At 32.7% G+C, this 21,604-nt stretch overlaps 1 protein-coding gene across 1 annotated transcript; it reads right to left on the minus strand.

Annotated features, from left to right (window-relative positions):
* Window positions 1-2,503: 2,503 nt before the first annotated feature.
* Window positions 2,504-7,707, minus strand: LOC145052815 (inositol-3-phosphate synthase). The gene is made up of 10 exons (XM_079000717.1): window positions 7,412-7,707; window positions 7,264-7,332; window positions 5,335-5,470; window positions 4,661-4,908; window positions 4,299-4,525; window positions 4,094-4,209; window positions 3,620-3,796; window positions 3,293-3,481; window positions 2,980-3,042; window positions 2,504-2,863 (listed from the first exon to the last, which is right to left on the minus strand). Exons 1-10 carry the CDS (start codon window positions 7,597-7,599, stop codon window positions 2,744-2,746), a joined length of 1,533 nt encoding a protein of 510 aa, XP_078856843.1. The 5' UTR covers window positions 7,600-7,707; the 3' UTR covers window positions 2,504-2,743.
* Between the last annotated feature and the right edge of the window lie 13,897 nt (window positions 7,708-21,604).

The raw sequence follows: 21,604 nt of genomic DNA on the forward strand, positions 1-21,604 counted from the left end.
TAGGTGGTAGTTGGTGGTGGCAGGTGGTGGTGAAGGTGGTGACGGGCGGTGGTGATTGGTGGTGGTGATGTGTGGTGGGTCGGTGCTTATGGTGGGTAGTGATGATGAGTGAAAGAGGTAGTTGGTGGTGGTGATGGTTTTGGTGGGAGATGGGTAGTGTTGGTGGTGGGGGCAAGTGGTGGTAATTTGTGATAGAGGCGGGTGGTGGCGATAGATGGTGGTGGGTGGGTAGTGGTGTTAGTAGGTGGTAGTGGCAAGTACTGGTAATGGTGGTGGATGGTGGTGGTTGGTAATGATGAGGGGTGGGTGGTGGTTAGTGGAGAGGGTAGTGGTGGGTGGTAATTATGGTGGGTGGTAGTGGTTGTGGTTTTAGTGGGTGATGGGTGGTGGAGGCGGGTGGTGGTGGGTGGGTGGTGATGTTGGTGTTTGGTGGTAGTGACGGGTGTTGGTAATGGTGGTGGGTAGTGGTGGTTGGTAGTTGAGGTGGGTGGTGGTATTGGGTGGTGGTGGGTGGTTGTTGTTGGTGGTGGTAATGGTTTTGTTGGGTGATGGGTGGGGCGGTGGTGATAGGTAGTGTAGGCATGTCCTGGTGATGGGTGGGTGGTGGTGGGTAGTTGGTGATGGTAGTGACGGTGTGTGATGGTGGTGGGCTTGGTGGTGGTGGTGGGTGATGGTAGCGGGTTGTTGGTTGTGGTGATGGGTGGTTGGTAGTGGTGGTTGGTGGTGATGGGTGGTAGGTAGTGGTCGTGGGTGGTGAGTGGTGTAGGTTAATGAGTTTTTTAATTGTTTTTAACTATTTTTTGATTTATATGAGTGTCACATTGTAAATTAAAGAAGAATCTTTTGTTTTCAAATGTTTCCGGAACCATGGTCCAGAATCGTACTCCGGAATTCCAGAGATCTTTCCGGAACATTGTGGTCCGGAGATCTCTCCGAAACAATGTGCTCTGGAGAATGTGGTTACTTTATAAAAATAATATTTGGGTTATTTTTGTCAAAAAGATTATTTGTAACGGTTAGATTACTCAATTTCCCTTTAATTAATTAATTGTTAAACTTTGGTTGTACAATAGTTCACGTGTTACATAAATGCTCTTCACCTTATTTTTTAAGGCTGGAGGGTGTGGTGCCACCGAAACCACACTCCCTTCGTTGCCACGTAAGCGCCACGTCATTTTTACCACAAAAGTACGGTTCCTTGCCACACCTATGGAGTGGTGCCACACTTTATTTTAAAAAAAAATTTAAATAAAAACTTTAATTTCTCCCCACCCAATCACAAAACAGTCAAATTACCCACACCCAATCACAAGCCGCAACCATTTTTTGCCGTACTGCGGTTTGAACCGCACCAAACCGCACCCAGGAGGCGGTGTTCGCTGCTTATGTGGCGAAACCGCACTCCCTGGAACCGCACCACACCCTCAAGCTTAAGGGATAAGATTTCATAAGTACTTACTAAAAGGGTAATGTAATAAAATAATCATCAATTATACTCAATTTGCTAATTAGTAGATCACTTATAATTGTATTTAATAGACCAATAAACTTTTGTTTTCATTTTTTATTACACCATTAGAATGGACTATTGGACTTCAACAAGGTAAACCGACTTTCCATACAATATGGCATTTAAGATGGTATACAACATGACCAAATTTATCGAGACTTGCTCCATGCCTCCATGGATGCATTGTCAGTGCCCATATAAACATAAATGAACAAATTTTGTTACGATGGATGCCACACAAGATTTATACCATTTTACTAGATTGAAAATTACTTTAATTATGTATTGAAACATCAAAAATAAAGCTTATTGATGTATAATTAGAAGTTAAATGATTTAAATTGGAAATTAAAAATTATTGGTGGTCATATTGTTGACGTTAGCTCTTACTAAAATGTTAAAGGTTGAATTTACAAAACATAGTATATACATTTTTTACTAAGCCTTTAAATGTCAGGTAGCATCAATCTCTATAGTTCATACAGAAAACTACATATCATGAATGTCCAACATTCCAAGATGGAGGGTTGGTTATAAGTGCAGTCTTCCGGGTCATAAGTGTAGATAAGAATAATATTTGTTTAAGTTTAATAATTTTGTAATTCATAATTTTTCGATTTTAAGATTTTTCATCTTCGAAACTATTGCTTCTACCTTGTGAACTCTGTCTAGTGTTTAGGTTTACTAATCTTTTTCTATTAATAAAATTCTCTTACATTTTACTAATCTTTCTTAATCAGTTGTTTGTTTATGTTCTCTCTTTATACACATACGTCTTAATTCTCTTTACATTTAATAGATTGCGTGTTTGATTTGTAGATATATAGTTAAATATTCATAAAAAATCACAAGTTTTCTTTCACATACACCATTATTAGTAATAAGCTTTCTTTTTTGACCCTTAACAATAAACTTTCTTAAGTCTTATCCTTATCTAAGGGATAAATTTATAAAAGATTGATGGAATTCAATAAGACTATTGACACATGCAAATTCACCACAAAATTTGGCATTATTTTTGCAATATATATTCATTCATTTCCAAATTAAAAGGGTACTTACTTCTTAAAGCTAAGCTAAGCAAAAAAGCAAAGCAAAGCAAAAGTACACACATTACATTTGTGGTTACCAACATAAGAAAACTTCAAACAACAACACAGAAAAACACTAATCTTAAGAAATACAAACCATATTCATATCACTTTCATCTTCACTTTCAGTTCACTTCACACTTCATTTGTATTCCAAGATCATGTTGTTCTCTGGTGCCAATCCAACACAAGCCCTCATTATGTTTTCCAACATTGCCCTTTGTTTTGCTAGTGCATTCACCACTGGTGTCCCTGGTGGCACCTGTTTGTATTTTTATTTTTTTTCACTTTATATCATTTTCTGGTCCCATGACATGTGATTGTAACAATAATTTATATAAAAAGATAACGAATCTTGAAAAAAAAAAAAAAACTTACAAGAGGGGCCTTTGTTAGGTAACTTAGAATGGTAGCCACCGGATGAAAAGAGTGAAACTTTCCCTACAATAACATGTTCCCCACACATGATAAGTACGTTGACTCAAAAAGTGGGACTGGTCTACGAGGGTATTTAAGTCTTTTATACAACACACAAGTGTTGCTATTTCTTTCGTTTAAAACAAAAAAAATATATATTTGCAATTTTTGTCGTATTGACATCAGTCTGGTCTTAGTCGAATGCATGTCAAACACGATACAGTTTGTGTGAAGTTGCATTGATGATGAAAACGAGAGTGGAAGAGAATCAAACCTCGGTTTCAGCTTTGAGTTGGATACGAGTGCTGAGCTCAGCGAGTAGGACAAGGTCCAAGATGATTGGAGCAGCCAAAAGCGAGTCTTCACATGTGTTATGTAACACAATAGTGTTTGTACCTCCCATGAATATCTCGGATGTGTACTCGTCCATTGCTCTCTTGCTATCTCCAACATATGGCACATACTGCATAAACACGACCACAACATTAATCATATGTTTCTGCAAAATGGTTATTGTTCCAGCAACCCTTGAGCTGACCCACACAGGGTCAACAGAACCATGTAAGATGTAAATTTTTTTTATATGTATATGTTTATATACCTTGATAACAACCACATGGTCGGGATGCTCGCCTGGCTCATATAAAATGGCATTGCTAGAAACCATGTCATCAACAACGTTGCTTTTGGAAATTTCTTTGGAACGGAATGTTTGTGGAGCCGAAAGGTTCATTCCATCGTTGTTTCCCAAGTGATTGTAGCTCACGATTGATGTTGGCTGTCAAAAAACCTCAAAATTAGCCATGTTTGTTTAAGAAATAGCAACATACTTTCACTTATTTGTATATTATTATATCCTACTTCCATTTTTTTTTCTTTTAAAACATTATACTTTCAATTTGTTTCTTGTTAATTGTAAATTGAAAACTCAACACAATTATAGCACTGTACTTTCGATTATTATTATTGTTTTTTTTAATCATGACATTATACTTTGAAAAATATATCATGTCAAAATTGTGACATTAATTTGTCACAAATAAGTAAATAGTATAAAACGAATAGAGTTGGTTACCTTTATGCCAGCTCCAACAAGGAAGTCAACAAGAACAGACTTCATCTTGGTTTGACCACTCTTAAAGTCGTCTCCACCAATCAAGGTGTTCTTCGATATGGCCAGATCAATAACCCCTAAACACCACAAGTTTAATCAAACATAAGAAGAAATTTAAAATACAATTTAGTAAAAAAAAAATCATGAAATAAAATAGAGAAGTTACCAGGTACAAAAGTGTTCTGTGGGCTTCCATTAATGAAAGGCACATTTTCAAGAATACAAGCAATAGCATACAAGGTTGAAGGTGAAATCTCGGATTCATTCTTGTCTATTGATTTGAAAAGATTCTCCACTGTGTCGTTAAGCCCAACTACCACATTGCTGTATCTTTCTGTGTTGGCTGTCCACAATACCACCACTTTATCCACCTTGTTCGCCTCCTTAAACTCCCTGTTTAACATTTGAAAAAAAAAAAGTCAACCTTTTGACTCAATAAAATGTTTGCATATTTGTCACGTATGTATAATTTGTTTGTTGTTAATTTATTATGTGAAATAATTATAAAGAAATGGGATAAGTGATTACCTGATATCTTTGATGATTTTTTGGATTTGTTCATTTTTGTTTCCTTTGATGACGTTGTCAGCACGTGAGCCTTGGTTAGCAGCAATGAAATCAGGGTCAAAGATTCCAGGGAGTGGGACCATGGATTCCATGTAAGGCCTTAACTGCTTTTGGAGATCGATGTCCAAAACCCTAGCTCTTGCCATCGAATCTGCCAAGTTCATGCTGCTTATGTCCCATCCTCCAAAAACGATGTCGTCTGGGTTCACCTGTATTCATATTTCATCAATTTAACTTTTCTTAAATGGTAAATGGATCACGGGTTTTTTTTTTCATTTAAATATTTTGGATGAAATTGTTTTAAACTCTTTAAAGGTTCCAACTGTGCTCTTTTCTAAAAGGGGTGAGAATCTTTTCATAAGATTTACATATATTATTGATTGGTTAATTAATTTAATACAAATGTGTTAAAGTGACAAAAGTGTTTGGTAGAAAGATCTAGAGAAATATATAATATAAAATACTTAAGCACATGTTAATTTTGATGGATTTGCATTTGGCAGTTATTTTGAGGTCTTTGATTTATGTTAATAGCTTTTAACGGAAATGTTGTTTTACATCATAAAATTATTTTGTATGATAGTGAAATTAATTAATATTATTAAAAAGTAAAGAAATAGAGAAGAGACATATACCATAGGGAGAAGGCTCTTGAAAGGGGCATAAATTTCCTCTCCATTGAAAGATCCAACTCTAATGGTGGATGCTTGGGTCAAGGAACCAAAATAGTTGGCTTGTTGCACTTTATCTTTGGTTGCCCAAGATATTCCCCTGTTTCAGTTTTTAATTTTGGTTATTCCTTGATTAAAATACTAAAACAAATTAAGAAAAAAAATCTTAACAACCCATTAAAATTTATAAATAATTATTCCAAAAAGAGACAATCATTTGATTCTTGGAGGAGCTAATATATTGGTTCTTTATTAAGAATATGTTTGGCCAATTAGTTAAATTGCTAACTCGTAATTAAAAAAGTAATAGTGGACAAAAATGTAGTTTAGTAATTAATGATAAGCTAATTGAAAAATATAAAATTAAATAAAGGGTATTTGGAAGATTAAGTTTTTTTCGCCTAAAATAGAAAATTGATTTTTTTTATAATTAATAAAAGTTATATTTGAGAAAATTTTAGAAAAGCTCAATAAACTCGTTAAAAACCGTTAACTTAAAAAAAAATAGCTTATAAGTTAATTTATAAGCTACTTTTTTATTTGTTAAAACATGACAATTTAAAAGAAATTACAAAACTCAAAAAATAAGTTATTGTGACATGTTAAAGTAACTTAAAGTTTTTTAAAAATAAAAATAAATTAAGAAAGAAAGATGTGATTTTAACTTGCAAAATTTTAGATTTGCTAAATTTATTGGCAACTTCTAAAATATAAAGTAGTTTCGATGTTTTTGATATGTGAAAAGAGTTCCAAAAATAAGTGGCTTAATATAAACCTAATTTAGTTGGTCGGTATACCCTATGTTATGGATATGTTATCTATGGATCTTGTTTTCCTAAAACTGCCTACTTCGTATGATGTTTTTGATTAATAAAGTAATGTTTAAATGATGCTCATTAAGATGTGTAACACGAAATTGTTACTTTTGTAACGTAGAACAAAGCTAGTGGGCTAAAATATCGTGACATGACATAAAGTTGATAAAAGAAATAACTAGAGGCCACATAAAAGTCTTTTTCAATAAAATAATGACAAAAAAGTTTAATTTTTAGCCAAAAGCTAAAGTTTTATTTTCGATATACAAAAATATGTGGTCCATGCAAATATAATTAATTCTATCAAATATTTGAAACAATAACAACTATCATAAAAAGAAATTGTTAAATTTTACAAACAGCCTTTTCTTTCATGTAAAAAGCTAATCTTTTGGGGTTGTCTTCCTAACCAATAAATCAAAGGAATCTTTTACATGTTTATTAATCTGTAAACTAACGATGATTACAAGATTTTAATAAGATAATCAATTAAAACTATTTTTAGTAAATAATAATATGTTGAATAAAAAAGTATACTATACGTTTGAATTAAATCTATGGTAGTTGTAAAAGCAAATACGTCCAAACAACTTCAGTTTTTCACAGGAAAAATAAAGATAAAATAAGGTAACAGAGCCACAGAAAGACAAAAACGTGACATGTGTCATGCAAATATAATGAAAAATTGTACTATTTTGTAAAACACATGTATTACTATATGCATGACTCTGATCACCTTCTTCCCCACATGTATCTCATCACCTTTACCCACTTGTGTTGCTTTCGTGTTAAAATTTAATTCTTTAACATAGTTACGAATCCAAACAGATTATGTCACTTTCGTCTTTGACTGAAGGAATGGTAATCAGAAATTAATCGAGAATATAAACGTATGATAAATTTGTGGTTCATAATATATGTACATGCACAATGTACAATATTTGTTTCGGAAAACGCATGTTCGAACCAAAAGGAAAAGAAATCCGAATTATGCCTAAAAACTCCGTCAACTAGTTGTACTGTACAAGTAATAGAAGCTTTTGAGGTATGAAATATTGAAATCGATCGAAATACTCACTCGCGATTTGCGATAACACCAGCAGTTAGGGTTGAGCCATTGTTGCCTCCCCATCCAACAAGCATAACCCTGTCACAATCGAGATAAGAATCAATAAATTAAAGGAGAAATCGAATGAATCTAAGAGAAAGTAAATCGGATTACGAACCCTAATTTAGGAACATGAGTTTGAGTTTTGAACTCGTATTTAACAGTTTTGGGCTTAACAACCCATTGATAAGCACCGTTTTTCTCCTCATGAATGAGCTCTGTGGTATCGTAATTGTACAGAGAGTGTATTTCATCCTCAGCGTACTTAACATTAGGGCTTTCTACCTTAAAGCTCTCGATAAACATATTTGCTCTGGATTTCTCGATGAAACAAGAAATCGGAAACGAATGTGAGTGCGAGTGTTTGGGGAGAGAGAGAGAGAGAAAGATGAGTGATGAGGTGATTCTTGCAATGGGTAGTAAGCGGTGTATATATAGAAAAGGAGGTTCGTGATTAGGACTAACACGTGTCAACTAGCAAGTGGCAGTGGGTCCTACACAGTGAACCATAGATGGAATCTTCAAGTTTATTTTAGAGGTCGACACCTCTAAAATAAATTCGATACCAAATAATTCCCAAAATAACTAAAATGAAACCGATGTATCATTTACAAACCATTTATTTTTGTTATATCAAAATTAATCACCATCATTGTTATGAAAGGCAAAGGAATTGTGAGTGGGCGGTGACCCACAACTCTATTTTCCCTCTTTAAAATCTGTTGAGTTTTATCGGACATATTCAGATGTTTGCCGGCTTTTTTTTTTTAATGAAAAGAACTTAAGAATAAGAGCGTAAACAAGTAGTCCGAGATAATCTCTTTAAATTGGATTGAGTTCGGTCCATTGGTTTTTTTTTCTGGACCGGCGGAATTATACAAAAAACCACTGTCTATTAAGAAGCAAGGCAGGGCAGCGAAAAGTACAAAACAGTTATAAAATGCTAAAGGGAGGCAACACCACTCAGCCCAGTTACAAATATCAAAATTTCCTCTATTTTTTACGTAATTAAACATCAAAGAAATGCCGAGACCCTAGAAGAATTAAATAACTTGTCATTCCTTGTTTTCTAAACACACCAAAGGAACCCATAAAAGATGGAATGTTGTCTGCCAGCTTGGAGTCCATTGGTTTTTAACCGTTTGATATATATATATATATATATATATATATATATATATATATATATATATATATATATATATATATATATATATATATATATATATATATATATATATATATATATATAGTTGAGATCGGTTAAAAACTCAAAGTTTTCTAAAAACTCGAGAACTAAAAATGGAGAGTTGGATCAAAATTAATTCATTAAGGACATGATCATCATTTTAACAATCTCATTTAATGTTTAATTTTTTGTGTTATTGAATATATTAATATAAATGTCTAAAAATTTACATAATAAATAAATTTTCAGATTTTTTACAAATAGGATTTTTCGATTTTTTTTTAAAAAAGTGCAGATTTTTTTATTTTTTATAAAAAACATGAATTTTTGAATTTTTTTAAAACTGCAATTTTTTAAGGAAAACTGCATTTTTTTCGAAAAAAAAATGCATTTTTAAACAAAAGAACTGCAATTTTTTCAAAAAAAAAACCTACAATTTTTTTTAAAACTGCATTTAAAAAAATTGTAATTTTTTCAAAAAAACTGCATTCTTTTTTAAAAAAACCAAAATTTTTAGGTGCATATATGTGTATTTTTTCAAATGCATATATTCATATTTCTTATACTATAATATTCATAAGTAAATAATAAAAAATCTCATTTTTATTAATTAATTTATAAACATAATAGTACATGTATTTTATTCGATACAAAATAAAATATAATAAATAAAAAATGTCATAAATTTCAAAGCGATTTCATGTTTTCGTGTCAATATTTCCTTATTTTTTCCAATTTATCATTTTTTACCTCTTCAATATTCACTACAATTTTATTCCACATCTACAAGAAAATTTTAAAAAAATTGATTGATGCAAAAACATTTACAAAAATACATATGTGATTTTCATGTGATTAACATATGAATCACATGCGGCTCACATATAAATCGCATGCGATTCACGTATGAATCACATTTACATATAAAATCATATGTAAATCACATGCGATTCATATGTGAATCATATGTGAATCACATGTGATTTACATGTGAATCAAATGTGATTAGTATGTGAATTACATATGATTTTCATGTGAATAACATATAAATGTTTACATATATACGTAATTTATATGTAATTCACTTGTGATTTACATGTGAATCACATATTATTCATATATGATTTACATGTGATTAATATGTGAATCATATATGATTTACATGTGAATCACATATGATTTATATGTGAATCACATGTGATTTACATGTGAATGACATGTAAATATATGAATCACATCCAAATTAATACAATGGATATTATATACGGCAAAAAATATAATAATTAAGACTACACACCTGGAATCCAAATTAATGTGAGGGGATCCAAATAAAATTCATAAAGCAACTATAGGATAACATAAAAATTGTTCATAAAAATCATTAAAAAAACTAAGAAATCTGAAATTAATTGAGACTGCAAACTTGGAATCCAAATTAATGAAGCATTGAATTGACATCAGGCTTTTTTAGCATTTCCAAAATATCAAGAATAACCTTCAAACGACTTATATGAATAAGGCTTCAAATAACAATATTATAGCAACAACAAAAGTCAAAATGAGCCTATATCAGGTACCAAGGTTATCAAATAATAGGAAATATCAATATATTACCATTTGACACCAAAGCATGTACAAAGGTTTTACTAACCGTGTACAAAATATTGACCACCTTATTTTGAACATAGATGTTTAAATATGGATGGTGAAAGTACGTTCTTCATAATGACAAAGGTAATGTCTGATGATGCTTTAGTTTGTAACGAACCTCCCATAAAAGTCACTAACTTATTAATATCATCCTACAAGACATTTTAGGAAGAAAGTAGTTAGCTGGGTAAGAATAGAAGTTTTTAAAAATATATATTTACATAAAAATTTTTTAAAATAGGATTAGTCAAGAAACTATATATACACAAATGAAACATCAACAATACTTGTAAAGATTAGTAATAACCACATGAATAGAATCTTTCACTTTATTTGAAAGCCAAATGTCATATCTTTACTACATTCATTGCAAGGCAACATGTGAATCCTTGTTTTGGCAGCACCTTATGCTCTTTTGCACACGAAGAAACACATTTAAGACCTAAAAAAGGAAAAAAAATACTTTCAAGTTTCAAATGCATTAGGTGCTGTTTGTTTTTTGGAAAAAACCTCTTCAAACCTCTTATTGCTGCGCGGCGCAACACACGCACATCACTTTTCATCTCGCAGCTGTTTGTTTTTTAGAAGTCTTCTGAGTCAAAAACCTCTGCGCGTGCTCTTTTTGGCGCAACACTTGTACTGCCTCTTCCAACCTCTTCTTCTTTTTTTATTGCTGAAATTTTGATTATATTTTGTTAAAATTTTAGTTCACATTTTTTTTGTTTATTTTTGTTGAATTTATTTTTCGTTTTTTTTATATTCAATAATGATAATTTCTTGATGAAATATCATTATTTTTTTTATTAAAATACCTTTATTTTTTGTTGAAATATCATTATTTTTTACTAAATTATCATTAATTTTTACCAAAATGTTATACATTATTAAATTTTACGTATTAAAAAGCTATTTTTGGTTTTTAAAATTAGTTTATTTTAATTTTTTTAATATATGCAGATGTTAAAAAAACAAACACGCTTCTTATTATAGTCTGCAGCCATTTGGTCCACCTCTTCTACTGCAGAGGGTTGTAGAGGTGGTCCGCAGACTTCATGAATTTTTGTTTCAGAAAATCAAACAGCACCTTAGTTTCTTATAGAATGGAGCACCATAATGGACTGTTTAAAAGGTATTATACCAATCAATTCAAATTGATAGTTATGTAATTTAACATATAGGTGAAATGATGAATGTAGCTTCAACTATATATCCATCCAAGTAAAACAATCTAGAAACCGTTCATCAGAATGATTTTAAGTGAATACTTTATATATTGAAGACATGGATATACTCTTATGATATAGTCTTCCATAATAATTCTTAGATATCAAAACCTACAGAAATCTAATCAACCATTGTCAACTCACATTAGGGGCTTCTTATAAGTACTTACAATATATATATCAATAAGGATACAAAAATCCAAGTAGTTCAGAATAAGATAACATGCATAATGAAATTATTGTTAATTCTTCAAATAAAATTAACAGCCATACCAAGCAAATTACAACGTTTTTGGAGAAGATCATTAAACTTTCCAGGAAACTTAATTTCAGCAAAATCAGGAAAATCCAATCGATTACAACTAATTGTGTACAAAATCGAGTGCAGGAAATCCATTAAAAGACAACAAAACAATAAAAAAGGTAAACACTATTAACATTCAAATCGAATTGAATTAGAAAGTTGAATGTTAAGAAGAATCAAATGCAAGCACCATTAAACATGAAGTCGTAACTCAAAATCTAGTTTAGGAACCTATAACAAAAAGGAGCTCTAATTCCAATCTCAAACATTGAACTCTATGTTATTAGGTTAATTTACCTGAGGAGCGAGACCTATAATTTGATAAAATGTCCAAGTAGTGAAGCGAGACCTGATCTCCCAGAAATCGAAACGCAGTTGAAGAAATTGGTCGAAAACTTGAACAATGCCGACACTGATTGAACCTCTGAATCAGGAGGTCTGGAGCGATCGGACCTCTGGTTGATTTATTAGGGCACGAAAATCTGAGAGGGAAGAAGGACGCAACCATCATGTAGTTCAATCTATCAATCATTGGGGATCTTCATTGGAGATCGGTTTATGATATAATGGATCGATGAAATGGATTTTGTTTCCAGATCTACGGTAGTGGCATTAGGCGGTGGAAATCATGGAGGAAATTAGTGATTGAGGTTGATCCAGGGAAGAGGGGTGGTTCGGTGAAGAAGACGACATGAGAGAGAGAGAGAGAGAAAGAGAGAGATTTAATCGGGGGAATTAAAAGAATTATCTTATTCCTAAAATACCCCCTGATTCATTTTAAAATCATACCCCCGTGTCTTATTTTGTCTATGTATTTAAAAATATTTAAAAAGCAATAAAAAAACTGGAATATTTACAAAATACTATAATTTTTTAACCTAAAAAATCAACATTTTAAGAACATTTATGCATATTTTTACAAATGCATATATGCATATTTCATATACTATAATATTTCTAAGCATATCACAAGAAAATTCATTTTATTTACTAATCTATAAATACAATACAACAAGTATTTTATTCGATACAAAATAAAATATAAAGAAACAAAAAAATGCTACAAAATTTCAAAGCGTTTTCATGTCTTCGTGTCAATATTTCCATATTTTTTCTTCAATTTGTCATTTTCACCTCTTCAATATTCACCGCAATTTCTTCCAAATCTACAAGAAAATTAAAAAGAATTTGATTGATGCAAAACACTCACAAAAATACATATGTGATTTACATGTGAATAACATGTAATTCATATGTGGATTAAATGTGATTTACATGTGAATCACATGTAATTCATATGTGAATTACATGTAATTCATATGTGATTTACATATGAATCACATGTAATTCATATTTGAATTACATGCGAATCACATGTAATTCATATTTGAATTACATGCGAATCACATGTAATTCATATGTGAATTACATGCGAATCACATGTAATTCATATGTGATTTACATGTGAATCACATGTGATTTACATGTGAATCACATGTAATTTATATATGAATTACATGTGATTCATATGTGAAATCACATATGAATTACATGTGATTCGCATGTAAATCACATATGAATTACATGTGATTTACGTATGAATCACATGTAATTCATATGTGAATTACATATGATTTACTTGTGAATCACATGCAATTCACATATGAATCACATGTAATTCATATATTAATTACATGTGATTAATTGTAGATCACATTATCATATGTTATTTTTATTAGAATGCAAAGACAAGGGTTGTCATTTGAATAATCTATATATAAAGTGATGGGTTTTGGCCATAAGAACATCCTATGTGCTCATGCAAACCCTAATGCTTGGATCTAGGTTTCTCTATTGTACATGCAATTCATCCAAGACTTTAAACCCTAGTTCTAGCATATAATTAATCATATTAACATATGAATGGGGTTTAGATCTTACCTTGATTGTTATGTAGCAACAACAATCTCAAATCCTCCTTGTAATGACTTTAGAAAGCTTAGAGTCACAAGTGTCACTCCTTTAATGGCTCACAAACACTAAGAGCAAGAGGATGAAGAATAAGGAGAGAGGAGGCTGCCCAAAACGTCCAAAAACCCTAGTAGAACTCCTAGCCACGTTTTTGGGGCTTAAGGGTGCTATATATACATGTAGGCTATTAGGGTTTTTGGACTAGGTAACCCTAATCTGACTGCTTAAGCCCTAAGCAGCCCATGGACTCTTTTAGAATATCCCTTGGACGATCTCTAATGGGTTTCCCCATAGAATTCGTCCAACCTATTATTCCAAGGTGACATAGCCCAAATGCAATTATCTTATAATTATAGTTCCAGTCCCTTAAGTTTAATTAATCTCTTTTAGCCGCAAAATTAATTATCAATTAATTCTTGACTAATATTAATTAACCAATATGATTTCTCCTTTAATATATTATTCTCATAATATATTAATAAATCATAATTAATCCTCTCTCTCGATAATTCATCCCATCAAGTTGCTTTGGTGAAGGCAACCCAAAAGGACCATGCACCATCGGGTCAAGTACATACCAAAATAGTTATGGACTTAGAAACTAATCCAATAGTCTCCCACTTGGATAAGTCTAATAACTATTCTGCGTATGACTTTAGATGCTGATCTGCAAACGTAGCTTTCAAAAGCCGCTGTTAACTTTGATCTTATCAGATACGCGTGTCCTTTAGATAAGGGATCATATATTCCTCCATTCTAGATATCGTATAGACGTGAGACATGAATTGGAATCATTCTCTCTATACTGTTTCCCGAATTCCGATTTATGACGACTGACAACAGACTACATTTGAACACATCAAATTAGTCTCGGCTTGGCCAAGCGCTTAGGTGCCATCACTAAATCATCGAGGGGGCCAAAGATATCGCTTTTATCCTACTTTAGATAAAAGGGATGTATAAACTTTGATTCAATGCTTGCTTGCACTCACTTACCGAATCACACACAACAATATGTTTTATAACACCAAGTTACTGGTGCGTTTACGTATTATCAATGTGTAACCGACTCGCAAGATACAACTCACATATCTCGGTTTCAAGAATATAAGGTGTTATCGACTCACCAATCACTCGTGATACAATTCATGAAGTGATCCAAGTGAGCGTGGGTTTAATCCAATGCTCAAATCATATTCATAAGCACTCATGAACGTTGCATAAAACATTTGCTTATGTCTAATACACTTTAGACAATACACACACCAATTCATGACAGTCTTCATTCATACATACTTCCAACATATGAACGACTGTGGTCCGTTCGAATAACTTGATTATTCTAAAATAATTAATTATTCAGGAAGTCAAAACATGCAAAGTGAAACACAAGAATAATACTAATCCCGTATGGCCCCAAACTTTGGTTATAAACAAAACATTTTATTTAATCACCATATTGATTACTCATTATTTGTTGTTTCAGGTAATCAACTTCTTACTTGAATTATTACTACACTTGTCCCATGCTCTCAGCATGCACACAATGTTTACCTATGGTCCTTACTTTGTGAAATAGATCAAATGAACACATTTCCAATCATACTCATTTCACAACTCCTAATCCTTATCATAAGTATAAGAATATCAAATTCTTGCCACTTATAGAATATGCTAGATTCTAACATTTTATGCAATGATCCTTTCGTAAAGTCATAGCTCAAAATCATCAAGACTTGGCCAATCTCTATCAGAAACAATTCTATAGATATGATGTCTCTCACTCAAAGTACATTCCTTTGAACATCCTTCTTGCATAAAAGTTTCTAATCTAGACATAGATTCTCAATATCCAACTCCCAATATGGAAACATTTCCATATTTGCCACATGACAACTCATTCTTAATAGAATCTTATCTATTCATAATAATGTCGATATGGTCCACCCAATACCATACTTCCAAACTACTCACAAGCGACCAATCCTCAGCGAGCTTTGGATCGTTCTTTGATAGTTGTTTAATTATCTTAGTCAAAACCGATTCTTGTCCTTTTTCCCTATAAATGCGCTAGACATTTGGAAAATTTTAGAATGGTCAAATATTATAGCATTTGCAATTGATCCTTTACCCGAAGTGTATGGGACACAATGCATAATGTCTTACATAAAGATCTGATACTTTTTCACTCTTTTGCCATAATATTTTATGTGTCACGTTCTCACAATTCGAACTATGAAGATGGATGCCATAATCATAATTGAAAATTTGAGAACGCATTATATATCATTGACTAAATTTATTAACATTCCACAACCTAAGCCTTTAGATTTGAAATGAAGCATAATATTCTCTCCCTTAATTATAGCAAAACAACTTTTCAACCCTTTCGACTTTGCAAAGTATAACTCTTGTTTTCTATAATTAATATTGCTAACTTGCAATACTTGACTTAATAATCATACAAGCACAACATTTATGCTCCTAATATCATGATGATTATTATCATATAAGCATAACACTTATGCTCCCACTAGCTTTGACATGTATTCAGAAAATACATATTGAATTTCTTAAGTTCAAATTTCTAATACTTAATGCTTTGATAATCTTTTATCTAAGCTTCTTAAACTTATACACCTTTGCCTTAGATAGCTCATATGTGTGTCTAAACAAGTCAGACTAATTGCCAAATCTCACAATTCGAATCATGGAAAGGGATACCGTGACCATAATTGAATTCAAGAATATAATTTTCATAATCACTATCTTCTTAAAATCTTTCTTAGTGAAAGTATTTCCTCACAGTCATTTTCATGAAGGAGGGAATCTTATGACACTTAGATTTTAATGGTGTATGTGTTCCTATCCATGCGAATTTGTCAAAACCAAAGTTTGCGACAAAGCCAAACTCATATGGACCGAACTTTGATTTCTTACCTTATGGTAACACGAGTGCCCACCATGTCTTCCAGGTAGTTAAGCAACTCACCCTTTCTTATCAATGTACTTTCCATTGATCATGGTGCTTGCCTTTTATGCGTTCAAATGAGAACTCATAGAACTCACATGCATAATTAACTTAATTGGAATGGCATAGAAACAAGATAGTGTCAACACGATAGGTTGTGAACCTCAAGTCGTGTGCTAGTGATGATCGATAAGGTTTATTCTTGATTAGTTCTTGAACTTTTCAAGACCATTAAGACTCCCACTGACTCCTTGACACATAATATTCTCTTGTCAATAAACATTTCTCGACAAACAAATATTCAAGAGTTAGTGTAGCTTTTATCAAGACAAAACACTTCACAAAATTGGTCCTAGTTGGTCTTTGTCTTATCCAAGACATCACAACTTTCCAATTTCAAATGTGCAAGAATAAGAAAACCTTTTCAAATTCCATATTTGATGAATGTTATAAACCTTCTTAAGACTTGTCACTCAATGTCACAATCTTAACTCTAAGAGTTGTTTTGGAACGAAGTATGATTGACTTCTTGATTTAACCATTTCTTCGATTCTTGATTCCTCTTTTCAGACATACAATTGTACTAATACTCTCTTAGAGGATCAATTGAGATATGGTTCTTAATCATTAAGACCTATCATAAAACATAATAAAAGGTACTCTCCCTTCTTCTTAGAATAGAGAAACTTTTATCTTTCTGCCTACTTGATTCTTCTTATCCGTTCTATTATTGATTTAAACTCTTTCAATCAATTCAGAATTACACTTAATCTTATAAGTATAATCATATTTACTAAACCTTTAGTAAATCATGATGAATATCTTTGTCACTCTTGTGGTGGACTTGATCAACACACAACTTTGTGTACTCTATCTCCTAGTCCTTCACTTGACACTTTGTCAACGAATTAGTCTAATTTCCAAATATGAAATTTCTCATTCATCATGTAACCAAGTTGCATGATTCCAAGTTTCTATCCAATTGAAACTTGGGCGATGAGAAACTCTCCCTATTTGGTAAATTCTTGACATTTCCACAAATAACATAATCCGTTATTGCTAATAACTGAAACATTCAAACATCAATTTTTCATACACGCCATTGCAAGGATAAATAAATAATATAAAATCAAAATTTATTTTATTGCATAAAAATTTGTCCTTACAATGCAATTCAATTGAAAACTATGTTAATACATATTTCTTAGCAATCTATTCTAACTCCAAGTAGTAGCTCAAAATTCTAATCTTCAAGCAATGTGATGGAAATCCATTTCTTCACGATTAGATTCAGCTTACTTCTTCCCTTAAGCTTCCTTTCTTTTCTTCGATCCTACAAAACATCAATTGTAATCTTATCACATCATGTATTAAGAATCTAGAATAGGAACTTAAAAGAGTTAGTTAATGGATTTTACCTAAAGTGGAGCCATACGTTTTGACTCTCCCATCTCTTAGATCTCTTAGGTAAATAGGACAGCTTCATCTCCAATGCCCCTTCTCTTGGCAATAAAAGCAAATTGACTCTTTTGGAACAACACACGAAACTATTTCAGACTTTTGCCTTTCTCTTATGATCAAAATTTTTGACCATGGCATGCCTTTCGTTACCGTTGTCTATATCCATAGAGGTCTGGAAGGAATATCCACCAATCAACTTTGCTTTTCCAGTGCGCCAAATCATTGCTGATTCAACAACAATAAGCATGTAGGTGAGATCTATAAGGGTCACGTCGTGGTTCATCATATAGTACTCTCTTACGAACTCACTATATGAGTTAGGAAGCGACTGAAGAACCCAGTCAACAGGCAGCTCCTCATAGGCAACGGATCCCAACATTCTTAACCTATCAATGTGTGACTTCATCTCTAGGACGTGTGCACACACTGACTTTCCTTCTTCATGTTTACTTGCCAAAAGGGCTTGAGTGAGCTTGAACTTTTCAAGCCTTCGAACTTGTGGGTTAGGGAGAATAATTGGAGGAGGTGGAGGAAGTGAAGCATGATCTCTTGTTCCTCGATCGAATCGTGGAATATCATCTTCATGTGGAAAGCTTGTTCTACGGGATTTGGGAAGACCATATTTGTCATACTTTGACATCTACAAAACGGGAGAAAATAAATTCAAGTTAGTTGATTGATTGAGTCCTTAATAAATCACTCAAATGAGATACTAAGGCTAGGACCCAACACAATATTCCACAACTTGGAAGAGGGACGCCGTAACCCAAATTGCAGAACATTTGAAGGTAAGTGAATGACGATTCACTAATTTTCCACCATGAAAACGAAAAACAGATTAAGTTTTAAATGTTTTGAAAACTCCTAGATCCTTTGAGATTCAGTGAACTTTTCAATGGCATGTTTAAATCTCGACATGCCCCTCGATTTGTGACTGGGATGCCGAGGATCACAAAACAGGGTGTGAATAACCATGCAAACTTACATGGTGCCCCCACATGTTACAGTCACCTATTCGATGTGCCGGTTAACCACACACGCTCCACCGAACTATGACAAACATTGAGTCACCCTTTGCTACCTTTGCTTAGAACCATTTAGTGTGCTGGTTAACCACACACGCTCCACGAACGTCTTCGCAAGGGTACAAAGTGTAATTTCATGGAATTTCATCAATTCACTTTTGCCTAAAGTAACTAAGATTGGGAATTTGTGAAAACATTTAGTTACTTTTGTACTTCATTATACTTATAATGGAATGTTTTTGTCCTATCCTACACGTTCGGCTAACGACCCTCCACTAGTCAAGAGTGCGGTGGGTAAGAGTGGATACCCATTCAATCGCCATTTTACAGACAATTTCCCTAAACACCCCTTATAGACCAACTTTGTGAATGAGGCCTACTAACGACAAGACTGACTTTTACTCGTACATATATATAATATTAGAATTTTAATGTTATATATAGTATAGAGTGTATTTTACACTTTTAAAATACTAGGTGGTCAAATTTAATAATTATACTTTTCATTTAATTAAATTGTAAACCAAAACTTTATGGATTTATTAAATCTCTTTTAATTATACACTTTAATTAATTAATAAAACCATAAGGGTGTGATTTGAACTTTTCAAAACAATACTAGGGTCTTAGAATTTAACATTTCTAAATTAAACTTTTAATCAACTTTTAAATTCCAAAACTTGAGGGCAAGTCTTGAAACATTTCAAAACATTAGGGTTTAACTTATTTAAATTTCAAAAACAAAACTTTTAAGTTCAAATTTAAACTATAAAACCGAAAGGGATTAATTTGAAACTTTTCCAAACTGTATCAAGAATATTCTAGATCACATAATTCAAATAAGGCAATTAACAATTAGTTGGTGGTTATCTAATTAGACATAGTTCAAATTCTTGCAAGATAATGATCAAATAATTCAAATAATTTAACATTTATCAAATAAGGTAACAATTATCTAATTAAATGACCAAAATCTTTTATTTTGACAAAGATAATCATAAGGAATCAATAAAATTCGTATTTTATTAATTTTAAACAATTATGGCAATTATCCTAAGTCAAAATAGGCAAAAATCCCGAAATCTGCTCTAACTAACGCTCGAACTCGCTGAGTTCCTCTATGGACTCGCCGAGTTGGAGCTACTTGCCGAGTCCACATTGGAACTCGCCAAGTTCATCAGTCAGGGGGCCAAAAAATCGATTTTACAACAAGAATGAATGTACTAGGCATCAATACAATAGAAACCAATCAAGGCTCTGATACCACTGATGGGTTTTTGTGACAACCCGAAATTTCCATTCTGAACAAACCATATCAAGCCAATAGAAGTTAGAACAGTTTCAGCAAAATTCCAAACTTTGGGTATAAGTTTGGCAGTTTTCAGGATTTACACTTAAGGAGATATCAGGAGAGTGGTTGCACTAGGGTTTTGTGCAACACTATTATTCCAACACTCGGTTATATTAGAAATCATTTCGGGAATAAAAATATTTTTTGCCAAAAATATCTCAGGACTATAAATAGACTTCTGAACCAAATTATGTCATTATTCGCATTTCCAACTAGAGAAAAGCCATTTTCTCTCTCATGGATCTTCGGGTTTTTATCCCAAATCGTGAGTACACTTCTTAATAACTTAGATTACATATCAAATCTGTGAGATTCGGGAGTTTACCACCCAAGAACGTTCTTGGAGAGTAAACTCCTATATGTGGCTTAAATGCTACCTAGTCTTTTCCCCATGTTAGGTAACTACCTTAGGCTTGTATATAAGTGTGTTTGAGACTAGAAAACAAACAAAACCCAAAGATTCGGGAGTTTACCGCCCAAGAACACTTGGGGAGTAAACTCCATTTTAAGGGCTAAAGGTGTCCCAAAGTCCCTCAAAGCCTCGGATCTTAAACTAGAAGCCTACATTACATGTTTAGACCACCAAATCAATTAATATTCAAGGGAGAAAGAGAGTTCACGGCCCAAAAGGTTCTAGGGCCGTGAACTCCAATAAATGGTGCCATAATTCCTCCTAAAGCCTTGAACAATTTCCTAGAACCTATACCACATGAGCAAGAGACCTGAAAGCATAAAAAAAACCCATACTTAAGAGTTTATGGCCGCAAACTCTAAGGGAAATGGCCTTAGGGCCGTAAACTCCTAAATGGAGTGTTTTTATGCCTTAAACCCTGCCAAGAATTTAACCACCAAGTTGGAATAATTCTAGGAATCATTTGGAACTTCAAAACACACCAAACACCCATGGTTGGGAGTTTACGGCCGTAAACTCAAGAGTTTACAACCGTAAACTCCATGTGTGATGGTATATGAGGAGTAAACTCATATATGGGGTCCTTTAGAACCCTAAACACAAGTGCCTTGTCCCACAATAGCTTAGATGCAACCCTATAGGCTTAAAACACTTATATAAAGTGTTTATTTTGTCTAGGATGTCTTAACATTATTAATTAGTGATTTGAGACTAATTGAGTGCATATATGTGTGAATATATGTTCATTAGGATC

This window comes from Lactuca serriola, chromosome 5, assembly GCF_051521515.1.
Source record: "Lactuca serriola cultivar US96UC23 chromosome 5, Lser_US96UC23_V15, whole genome shotgun sequence".
Classification (NCBI taxonomy): domain Eukaryota; kingdom Viridiplantae; phylum Streptophyta; class Magnoliopsida; order Asterales; family Asteraceae; genus Lactuca; species Lactuca serriola.

Excerpts from the sequence above, each read along its gene's own strand:
- LOC145052815 (XM_079000717.1), bottom strand. The coding sequence starts at position 7,599 with ATGTTTATCGAGAGCTTTAAGGTAGAAAGCCCTAATGTTAAGTACGCT. Across the intron at positions 4,909-5,334 it reads TCAAGAGCCTTCTCCCTATG|GTGAACCCAGACGACATCGT; the intron begins GTATATGTCTCT and ends ATATGAATACAG. Across the intron at positions 4,526-4,660 it reads AAAATCATCAAAGATATCAG|GGAGTTTAAGGAGGCGAACA; the intron begins GTAATCACTTAT and ends AATGTTAAACAG.